The following is an 11,156-nucleotide window of genomic DNA, read 5'->3' as shown; positions in this document are numbered from 1 at the left end:
GTGGAGGTTGGAGTTAATAATAAAGGGAAGAGACTTTTCCCAATTTCAAACCACACCAGAATGCCCACAGGAGGGACTTTCCATCCTTAAGATAGGAACGACAATTCAGAAATGAACAAGAAATGAACAGTATTCCCTGGGTGACAAGGAAGGGAATCTTACAACAGGCTTGGGGGTGTCCAGGACTTTTATTCTGAATGTGGCTGCGAGCTGGCATTGGAGAAAGTAATGCTGAAGTGCTCCTGGTCATCTCTTGCTTCCTGCATCACTTTGCTGCAGGGATGACAGCAACCAGGCTTCAGAAGAGGCTGGAGAGGCTCTGCTAATTTGGGAAATGGATGCTGCCCAAAGAGAAAAAGAGAGAAATGAAACCAATGTAAAAGAGACAAAGGAAAAATGAACCATGATTTTCTAAAATTAAATTTTAACAGGGTCAAGCTGGATTCCTCTGGAGCCCAGAAACACACAGACACAAGAGGCAGAGCGCAGATGGACTCAGCTCTGGCTTGCAGGAAGAGCAGTGTCTGCCTTGGCATGCCCCCATCCCCTGTGCTGACTGGCATCTTCCTCCACAGCAAGGGCAGGCAAGGAAGTGGCCTGGTCACCAGCTCCCTGTCTGCCACAAAACCTGGCAGCAAACCTGCAGCGGTTCTCATCTCCCTGAGTGGGCCAGGCAGCACATGGGGCTGGCACCAATCCTGCTCAGCTGTAACTCTTTGGCTGGCAGAAACCTCTAAGAGTCGGGCAGGAGGGAGAAGCTGGGTGCCCTTGTATGCTCACAGTCACCCCAACACTGCCCCCACAGAATAATCCAAAACCACTTGGCAGGGACTGCTTCCACTGTGCTCGCCAAGCCCCACTGCAGGCCTTCATCCCCAGCACTGCAATACTTCAGTTCCTTTGCTACCAGGAAAATCTGAATACACCACCCAAGATCAAAAGAGGGCCTCAGAACTGACAAGAAGGTGTGAGCTGCCCTCTGAGGAATGGCTGAGAGAATTGTGCTTGCTTAGCCTGCAGAAGGGCAAGCAATGTGGTGGCCTTTCAATATTTAAAGGGGCTTCTAAGAGAGATGGGGACACAGCTTTTGGCCGGGCCAATTGCAAGAGCAAAAGAGGAAATGGTCTTAAGCTAAAAGAAAGTAGATTGAGATTGGCTCTAAGGAAGAAATGCTTTACCAGGAGAGTGCTTAAATACTGACACAGGTTACCCAGAGACCTGGGAGATGCCCCACACTTGGCAACATTCAAGGACATGTTGGATGCGGCTCTGAGCAACCTGAGCTACTTGAAGATGTCCTTGCCAGTGACAGGGGAAGAGGACTAAATTGGGACCTTCACTTGTCCCTTCTAACCGGTTTTGGACCCTACTTAGTTTTCATCTGAAAAGCACCCAGAGCACAGATTACTATGGGCGGGGGGGAGGGCCATCCATCTGATGCCCTGAATTTTGGCCAAGGATCAAAGTCTGACAGGGAGCAGCTGTTTGGCCTGCAGCTGCTTTGCATTGTACCTGCAGAAGTTCCTGGGCAAAGCCTCGCCTGTCCACATCCATCTGCAGGCATCAGCCCAGAAATTCAGACAAGCCAGAGGGCAGCTTGAGCTTGTGCAGATCTGATGCCCCTCGCTTGCCTATCAGATATTTGGCCTGAAGGAAAAGGAAACAGGAGACTCTATGTGATCCTTCCATATCCTGAAGTGCTCACCTAGACCCCATATTTTAACCAGCAGTCTGCAGTGGCAATTTCTTGCCTAGCAGATGGTAAGAGATGAGCCTTCCCTCCCAAAAGAGAAAAGGCCCCAGTGCAGCCCCAGCTATTCCAACCTTCAACAACTCTTGCCTTGGAAGCTTATGCGGACCACAGGGAAATTTCTACAAGTGGGTCTTGGGGGAACCAGTTCAAGCTGTGGGAATGGGATTTTGTCTAATGATGATGGACCAGGAGGACACTGGTATCTGAGCGTATTTGCACCTTACCCTTTCCTTGGTTTTCCAAATATAAGGAGCCCTTCCTTTGGCCATTTCTATTCCCACGATGCCAAGGGACCAGGTGTCCACTTTGGGGCCGTATGGCTCTCCTCTCACAAGCTCAGGTGCCATCCAGCAAGTGGTCCCGACCACCGACCTCCGTTTACTTTGTTCATGGATGAGCACAGCACAGAGGCCAATATCAGCTGAGAGAAAAACAAACACTGCTTCAAGTAGGAAACTAAGGAAAAGAGTTCCTCACTCTAAGGCTCATAAGCTTGCAGGAGTGCCCTGTGCGCTCTCAGCAGCACCACTGGCGGGCACCTGGCAGCCACCCAAAAGCAGCCCCACACCGCCTCCCCAGAGCGCGGAGCCTGATCAAGAGCCCCCACCCAACTCGACGGAGCCATCCCGGCCCAGAAGGATGTTGCTGCTTTTGATGTCTCTGTGGATCACCCGGTTGGCATGAAGGAAAGCCAGGTCTTGCAGGCACTGAGAGAGAAGAAGAAACAGGAGCACAAAAGTTACCCTAATCTGATTGCATTCCATGCTTTAAAGAAAACTGCTTCTGAAGCATTCCCAGATTCTGAAGATTCCCAGATATCACAGGAGCAGTGGGTGCTGGCAAGAGGAAGAGCTTCCTGCTGCAACCCTAGGAGAGGAGAATCTTTCCAAAGGAAGGCATATTCATTTCTGAGGGGGAAATATCAGTCATTGCAAGAGACTGCACCCTGCAAAACCAGTCCAAATGACCGCTGCTGATGCTACAGTGGATGTGATCTCCCCATCCTGAGGACAAGCCATGAAATTCCAAAAGAGGAAAAGTCCCTGCTTTGGGTACCAAGGGGATCACTGTCAGGTGGGAGAGTGGAGGACAAGGGTCAAAGTAGCTCATTTGTCAGTTTCCAGCTGCAAGCACCATGATGGGTGCCATGTCATCCTTTGAAGTGGAGACCTGTGAGAGAGATGAGCCTCTCTGTGACTTTGCTGTTCGTTTAAAACTGGGACATCCAGAACCTTTCTGCATTGCATTCTTTGCACTTAGAGGCAGAAATTGAAAATGAAAAAGGGACAGAGAGTTCAAGAACAGCAGATAAGAGAACAGACTATAGTAAGTTCAGGGACACTGGCAGGCAGTCCAGTGCAGATTCTCGCTCTTCTCTGAAGCATAAGAGCAGCACAGAAAGCTCTGAACAGGGAATCACTCACTTAGCAGGGCTTTCAAAGGACGAGCCTGTCCAAGACATCCAAAGCACAAGCAGGATCCCTTACCTCCCGAAAGACAGTTGCCATGTGTCCTACAACCATCCTTTTCTCACTGACCACCTGAGCTAAGGAGCCTCCGTCCATGTACTCCAGCACCATCCAGACATAGCCATGTGCAAGGTAACTGGAAGATGAAAACAACAAGTGGGGCTGAATGTGCACAGCTAAATGGCCATATCAAAGAAAAGCCTGATGTTGAGTTTTGGATCCAGGTCACTGGTAAATGAAGATGGAATAAAATGAAGACCCGCTCCACCTAGGCTATCCAGTGCTTGCAGTCTGTGATGTCTAAATGAGGAAGGCACATCTGCACAGAAGGAGACGGCTTAGGTGGCAAGCAGGGGAAAAAGGCAGGTTTGTGATGGCAAGGATAGATCTGGAAGCAGACACATCCCAGGCAGCTGCTTCATCATCCTCATACACAAATTCCATCCACAATTAAATCCAGCAACAAGGAGACGCAGTTTCCCCAGCTTTCATCCAGGGCACGTGGGTGTGCAGCACTGCAGACAACCTTGTAGAAAAACTTTCCTAAAAGTTATACACAAATGGGAAAAGCAATTTCAAACCTGGCAAATGATGTATCTCCTGTCATAATCTTTTGGCATGCAAGGCAATGGAAATAGTGGGAACAGTGCAAGGGGAATAATTTCTTGGATACTCTCTCTGCACTCCCCCTCTGACACTCAGAAATAACCACACCCCGAACCAGCAAAAGAACATGAAGCGAGTGAACATACACGCTGAGGGCTTAGTAAGAGAGGCACACTTCTGGGAACAATCCTCAAATTGTCTTTCCAGGAACCATGAATGTGGACAGAACACAATCTCCTCCCATGCCTCATACAGAAGTGGATTGATTTTAATAGAAAGTTCAATTTTCTGCCAGTGAGTAAAGAGCTTTTAAACCTCTGCCTTGCAAGTACAGAAACGAACATCCTGAAAAAGAGCAGAACTACTGACCTTTCTAGGTAGGTAACAATATTGGGGTTTTTCTTTTCCCTCATGACCAGGATTTCTTTTAAAGTATCCTCACAGCTCTGATGCTGGAGATCAATTTTCTTTATGGCCACCTACAATGGTGTTGAAAGCGTTAGGAACAGACATCACAAGAGCCTCTTTCTTCTCCGCTCGTGGGCCAGGACACCCTGTCACCCCAGTCAAAAGGGACTCTTAACATCAACCACAAAGTGCTACCAACACTCTCTGCACACACTGACTTCACAAATGGCCTTTATTTATCATCACTTTATAACTTACACATGTTTTGCTAGCCGAAAGCAATTTTGCTCAGCTTTGCTCTTTGCTGTCTTGTGAAAACAAACTGAAACTGCTGACAATTTATTAGCATTTCTAGGGACCCTGACCAGTGTTTCAGAAACTGCTGCCATTCTTGTTTGTGCACCAAAGTAATTACACACATAGACTAGAGAGAAAATGCTGTCTAAGAAACAACTTCAAAATATCTCAAAATAAAGTTACAATCCTAGCACATCCTAACTTCTTCAATTTGGATTTTGCATTGCTGAAGAATATTCTGAACATGGTTCAAACTTGTAATTATTCAGTAGGTGTAAAAAGGAAGAATCCTTTCTGTGGTACACTATGGATATACCCCACATTATAAGCAGATTTTAGGGCTTTCAGATGCCTTGTAGACCTCTCTTCACGTGCACTTCCTGAGTACAGCACTGCAAGTGGATAAATGAACTACAGAAAGATGGAGTCATGTTTGCTGAGAGACAGAAAGGAGAATTCAGGACTCTGAAATTTTAGCCCCAAAGAGCACTGGGACTCTCCAAGACACCACCATTTCTCCTGTACAGTAGAAATAGCACCTCCGTTATGGGATGGCACCGCCACAGGGGCCAACACAATATTGTATTGTTAAAGGCTCTTCATCTACTTCATCTCAACAATCTGTATGTGTGAGGGTGTGTGGGTGTGGGCCTGTGTGTGTGTGGGTTTGTGGGTGTGGGCCTGTGTGTGTGTGGGTTTGTGTACCAGGTTCCTTTGGAATGAAATGGAAAACTGTGTTCCAGGAAAGATCTCTCTTTCTTTAGGTCCTGCATTATATTTTCTAGCTGAACCACAGGGTGGAAAACAATGGGAAATGCCATCTGTGTCTGAACCTGGGCTTAAGAGGAATTAGGCCAGAATGTTGGCTGTTGCCAGCAGCTAATCCATGCATATTTCTCCCGTAAATCCAAGCCAGCGTGTCCTTCTCTGAAAGACACTGCTGCCATCCTTGCATTCATTCAGCTAGGTAGGAAGGACAGTCTGTCCAGAATGAAGTGACAGCCTTTGCAGCCAACACAGGCAGCCCAAAGCTCTGGGCACGGATAACATCCCAAGGGAAAGTGCTCAGGAGCTGCAAAATCCTCATGGGCTGTTGGCACTTACCGCTTGTCCTGTGGCAGCGTCAAAGGCCTTATAAACGGTTCCAAAACTCCTAGAAACAGAACAGCAGCAAGAACAGAGAAGTTGTTCAGTGCTGAGGAGCAAGAGGCAGCCCAGGCAGGAGCTCTCTGCTGCCTGTAGTGTCTCTCACACACCAGGGTCTGTCTGCTCTTTAGCCAATAGCACAGCAGCCCATCAGCCCTCTGCCATGAGATAAGATGGGTCCAACAGGACGAAAAAGGGCTGCTACACATCTCAAATGTATACACTAGGTTTTGGAGGCTGGAATTTTCTTTGGCTTTTCTTTTTCATCTGTGTATTTGTCATGCATTTCCAGGCACTGAAACATAAGAGTCCTGTTGGGCCCTCTCACCACTCTCTTTTGATTCTATCTACATAACTCAGGCAACATCACACAATCTTTCTTATGGTCCTGACCACTGAATATTGTTTTCCACAAAAAATTTGAAAGAAATGCTACTGAAAGCTGTTATCTGAAATCTTTCAGGTGGGAAGATGATCTCTCAGTTTTTCCTTCCTCCATTCGTGAGGCCGTATTGCTTTGAATCATACAAAACCATGTCTTCTAGGAAAATAAGCAAACTGCTGCCACACACTTGAGGGGCAGGAGGGCTTCCAGGTTCTGCTCCTTAAGGCAGGCAAGACATTGTCAGCATCCACTTATCTTTGAGGATGCCCAGTGATCAGTACTGAGGCAGGGACGATCTACATCCAGGGTCTGAAGAGGCTTGCAGCTTGTCCGTTTTTCCACTTGATATTACAGCAACAAAATCCCTGGCCCAATGGTTCTGTAGAAGTGAGTGTGGCTGCACTCACCCACTGCCAAGAAGTTCCCAATCAGTGTATTTCTCTTCTAAATTTCCCATGCTCACAACACATCCTGAAAGAAACAAAATGCAAGAAGCAAACTTCAAAACAGAGATACTGACTTCCAGGAGACTGGAAACTCAGCTCCACTCTCCGGGGCTCTGAGCAATTTATGGTCAGTTGACTCACAACCAACGTAACAGTGATAATAACAACAACAGACCAAGCAGGACAGGCAGCTCTGTAGCACACGTGGCCCTCATGGAGTGAGATTGTCCACATTCCTTTGAAGGGTTACCCTGAGAGGAAACTAAGGCCATGGAGAAACCATCAGAGCAGAGATCAGAAAAGAACAGGCACCAAGACAAGTAGCTGTCATCTAAAAACGGGTGGGAGAGCTGAAAAATCATGACCCTTCCTCTTCTTGGGAATAGGCCCTCTCTTGTAAGATTCACCAAGATTTCATACTTGCAAAGATTATATGCACGCTGGGATATGGAAAGGATTTTTATCACCAGCTGCATTTTGTAGAGAAGATAGAATATTGCAAAGTGATTTCCAGGAGAGGAGGGGGGGGTCTACCTCTTAGCAGTTTGCCTAAAAAATGCTTTGACATTTTTAAAGAACAGCAGCTCATACTACAACCAAGAGCAGTGGCTGTAAGAACTTGGACCCTCTTAATTTATAAAAAGGCTAAGTTCTGAAGACAACTTTGCCCATTCCTCATCTAGTGAAGAACTACACTGCTTGTCTTCAGCCTGAGGTGCGGCAGTCTCCAGCGCTGGACTCGGCCCATGGAACACGGCCCACGTGCCCTGACATTCCAAATGGGCACAGCTGAAAGGACAGCGCCGCTCCTCAGGCACAGCCCTGACACAGACAGCTGCCCACATGAGATGCTGATCCTGTCACGAGCCCAGGCGAAGCTGCAGCAATGGTCTGGCAGCTGAAATCTCACAGCTAAGGAAGGCTCCAGCCTCTGCAGTCACTCCAGCCATCAGTGGCAGGGCAGGTATGACAAAAAGGTTGGCAAAGCCCACAAATGGCCACTGACAATCACTGTGAAGAAGCCAGAGCCAGAGCGAGGCCCGCTACGAGTTGTTGACCCCACTCAAGACACAACACCATTGTCTTTGAATTCAGACACACAGAGGAAGAGATCAATCCACCTTTTGTCCCAACGGCTGATGGCAGACACTGAGTCATCTGGGCTCACTTCTGTACCCAACCAGTTATTCTCTGACAGCACTGCACTGGCAGCTATTGCCAGTTCCAAGAAGCAACTCTGTTGGTTGTACTGCAGAGACACCAAGGCCTTGGTGTCCTTTCCTAGGGTATGATCTGTGCTGGGATTCAGGCCGGTGCTTAGTATTCCAAGAGTATTTATGGGCTGGGCATAAGCTGTGACAAAGCGCCTGGTACGGGAGGAACATGCAGCAGAGGGGCTGCAGGTTTGCTCCTGAGAATTGCCTGCAGGGCAGTTTTATCTGACCACATAGATGTGTCTCCTTGATGCATTTCCTAAGCATTCAACTAGCATATCTGAGAGGGACTGTAAAAAAAGGATCCAGTTTTTCTTCTGCTGCGGCACTTTGAAAAGATGTCTTCCTCTCTAATTCCTAAGGATTGTTCTAAGAATAAAATTTTTAAACATTGGGGGAGAAGTAAAAAGATCTCTTTCTCTGTTATTTGTGCTGTCACCTGCTGTTCTTTTCAAAGAGGTTGAGCTAACCAAAATGTAGCATTCCTATCAAAATGAACAATAGAAGGAATTGTAGAAGTACTACCAGTCATTAAACCAAGACCAGAGTGAAATCAGCCCCACAGTCACTCAATTCCCCTGAAGCATTTTGTCTCCAATGACTGGTGACAAATCAGGGGATAAAGGAACTGCTAGGAAGCCAAGGAGGAAATAAAAGTTTCATCCCTCCCACAATCCCCCAAGTGAAGAGTGCACAGTAAGGACTTTGTGCCCTCCTGTTCCAACAAGAATCTTAGGTGGATGATCATCAGGTGGAAGGAAGGAAGATGCCACCTTGCTTCCCCACTCGGTTGACTCCCTGTTTCTGGCCCCTCTCTCCTCAGGATTTCTGTTATCAGAGGCTCTGTCCTCAAAGTCCTTGTGTCCTTTGATCAAGAAAAATCTCACGTGGACTGCAGGCCTAGGAGGAGGCCAGCGTGCCGATGCCCAGAGTGTCTCTAGGAGACTGCACTTCTTCTGCCGCAGCTCCTCCTGCGAGTTATGCAGGAAAAATATCAGCTTCCCATTCAGCTGCTCCTCTTGCACGTGCACACCAGCTCCACACAGACACTGAAGGTCCTTGCTGCCATCTGCCCTGCGCTGTTCAGCTCTAGTGGAAGGCGTGCCCTGGCGGGGGATTCAGTGGGACCAGCGCGCGCTACAGCCCATCCCACTCCCGGGGACTCCAACCCTCAAAGACACTGCCCAGCCCAATGGCTTCCTGAGGCACCGGGTAGAGAGCATTGCTGTCCACAAAGACACACGTGAAGCTCTCCATCAGCTCAGCTGTCACTGAGCAACCTCTCCCCAGGTCCTCCACAGGCCACTGTATGTTATCTGCTAAACGGATGCTTTCCTTATTCCCAACATCTCAAGTGTCTTCTCTGTCTTTGATTCTACCACTGCTGCTTTCTTCCTTGTCACCATCACTGCCTGCTTTTTCACTGGCAGCCACGTTACTTTGTTCAGCTTCTTTTCTGTCTTCATTCTTGTTTCCTTCCACATTTACACCACCCTCTTTTTCATCCTTGTTTCTATCATTGTCATCCTCTTTTATAACTTCCTTATTTTCTTCCTCAGTTGCAGCAAAACCACTACGACCTACTTCATTCCCAGGATCACTGCTATCTTCCTGCTCAGTCCAATCACTGTTTCTTTGTTTGCTGGCATCACTGCTTTCCTGCACCTTCACATCTGTGTATTCTTCCTTTCCATCTACATTGTCTTCACCTTCCTTTACATCATCACTGTTGCCTGTCTTCATATTTGCACCATAGGATTTTTCTTCATTTCCATCTCCTTCTTCTTCCTTTCCAGCATCCTTGTCACGCTCCACCTGCACATCCTTGTTTTCTCCTTCATTTGCTTCATCTAGACCTTCTGTATTGCCAGCAACATTTCCAGGTTCATCTTCATTTCGTTCAGCAGTACTGTCTCCTGGCACATTCCCAGCACTCCATCCTTCATCTTTCTTTAAGTCATGGCCATTGTCACTCTTGACATCACTGTCTTCCTTCATCTTTGCATCACTGTTGCCTTCAATGGCATCATTGTCATCTCCTTCATTTGTAGCAGCCACAGGACTTCCTTCTCTGTCATGTCCGCTGCTGGTGTTGTCTGCCTCCACATCAATGTCACATCAATGTTTTCTCCTCCTTCCTTTGGATGAACAGTGTCTTCTTCCTGTTCTTTTCCCCTCATGTCTGCTAAGGTCTTGCAGGAGCTCTGTCCTTGCCACTGCTGCTGGCCTCATGGCTCCTTCTCCTGCAGCTAAAGCACAGGCCCAAGAGGAGCAGGACTGCAGCAAGAGCCCAGAATGGCCACTGGTGCAGAGCACCAAAGAGCACAGCTCCCAGCCCTGGTCCTGCTGCTCCGGGGGCCCCTGCTCCAGCTCCTGCAGCAGCCGAGCCATCTCGCGGTGCAGCAGCTCCTGGCAATCCTGCATTCGCCGTTGCGTGGCCTCATTCAGCCCATCCCCGGTGCTGGGGGTACTGCATCAGGCTTTGCACGAGCACAAAGAGCAATGGCAATAGAGCCATGGTCTGCAGGAGGACACGCAGCAGGGATTCAGAGGGGCCGCAATGGAGACAGGCAGTGGGGGCAGGAGCCGCAGGGACGTGGCGCAGGAAGGAGAGGCCCCCAGCAGCTGGCAGGCAGCAAGGCCGCCCCGCTGCCCCAGCAAGCACCGTGCCCTGAGCAAGGCGCTCCCGCCAGGGGCTGGGCCCCGGCTGCAGGGCAGAACACACGGCCCGGGGCCGGCGCTGCTGCCCCAGCCCTGTCTCCTCACTGCGTGTGCACTCACTGCTTGCCCAGGCTCTGCCGAGGCAGCGGCACCCGCTGGGGCCTTTTACAGCTGCCCCATGGTGACTCGGCCCCTGTGCTGTCACAGCCCCGAGCGCGGCACAGCCCAGCCCTGCCCGCCGGCCCCAGCCTGGGCAGGGAGCTCAGCATGGCCCTGAGCACCCAGAGCCCCAACAGACACCAAGTGCAGACCCATCCCTCGGCAGTCTGGGAACCCCAGAGCTCCCCTCTACAGAGCAGGCACAAGTGCCCTGCCACACAACCCTTGTCAAATAGAAATTTGGGTGACGTGACCCATGGATGTTCTCAGTATACAGGTGTAGGATTTTATTTAATACCGGAGAGAGACATTTTTCTTCTTATTATTAGTTATACTTACTGCTTTGGGGCAGGATGTCAGGTAGGCTAAGGTTTTATTACACATGTAGTGAGGAATCTTTCTGAAAGAAATCCAGGTTTCTTGGATGATAGACAGGAAGATTTATTACCATCCTAAAAAGGCCACATAAGTTAATTACAAAATTTCAGGGTCTTGAATAACCTCCTTGCTCTCAAACTGTAGGTTCAATACTGTGCAAAATTCTGGTACAGTCAGGATTTTGTTCAGAAAGTAGAATGTCTGCCTTTTTCAAATTTGTGCAGAGGTGTACCT

General features: G+C 48.7%; 1 protein-coding gene and 1 pseudogene across 2 annotated transcripts; both read right to left on the bottom strand.

Moving 5' to 3' along the window:
* Positions 1-1,470: 1,470 nt before the first annotated feature.
* On the bottom strand, positions 1,471-6,911 carry LOC306815646 (serine/threonine-protein kinase PAK 1-like). The gene is made up of 7 exons (XM_079332216.1): positions 6,472-6,911; positions 5,638-5,686; positions 4,198-4,307; positions 3,241-3,358; positions 2,361-2,460; positions 1,978-2,174; positions 1,471-1,647 (listed from the first exon to the last, which is right to left on the bottom strand). The coding sequence occupies exons 1-7, from the start codon at positions 6,519-6,521 to the stop codon at positions 1,564-1,566; spliced, it is 708 nt and encodes a 235-aa protein (XP_079188342.1). The 5' UTR covers positions 6,522-6,911; the 3' UTR covers positions 1,471-1,563.
* Positions 6,912-8,383: 1,472 nt separating this feature from the next.
* LOC306815650 lies at positions 8,384-9,622 on the bottom strand (annotated as a pseudogene). Its single transcript has one exon. The product of its transcript is annotated as an uncharacterized misc_RNA (transcript).
* Positions 9,623-11,156: the final 1,534 nt, after the last annotated feature.

Source organism: Erithacus rubecula (genome assembly GCF_903797595.1).
Source record: "Erithacus rubecula genome assembly, contig: scaffold_177_arrow_ctg1, whole genome shotgun sequence".
Taxonomy (NCBI): Eukaryota; Metazoa; Chordata; class Aves; order Passeriformes; family Muscicapidae; genus Erithacus; species Erithacus rubecula.
The sequence above is the reverse complement of the archived record's forward strand: the minus strand, read 5'-3'. Positions and strand labels throughout refer to the sequence as shown.

What these genes read in the sequence shown, in the direction of transcription:
- LOC306815646 (XM_079332216.1), bottom strand. Translation starts at nt 6,521, where the DNA reads ATGGGAAATTTAGAAGAGAAATACACTGATTGGGAACTTCTTGGCAGT. An exon ending in TGGGAACTTCTTGGCAGTGG is followed by an intron (nt 5,687 to 6,471) that starts GTGAGTGCAGCC and finishes TTCTGTTTCTAG; the next exon opens with GAGTTTTGGAACCGTTTATA. An exon ending in GGATGGCTCCGTCGAGTTGG is followed by an intron (nt 2,175 to 2,360) that starts GTGGGGGCTCTT and finishes TTTTTCTCTCAG; the next exon opens with CTGATATTGGCCTCTGTGCT.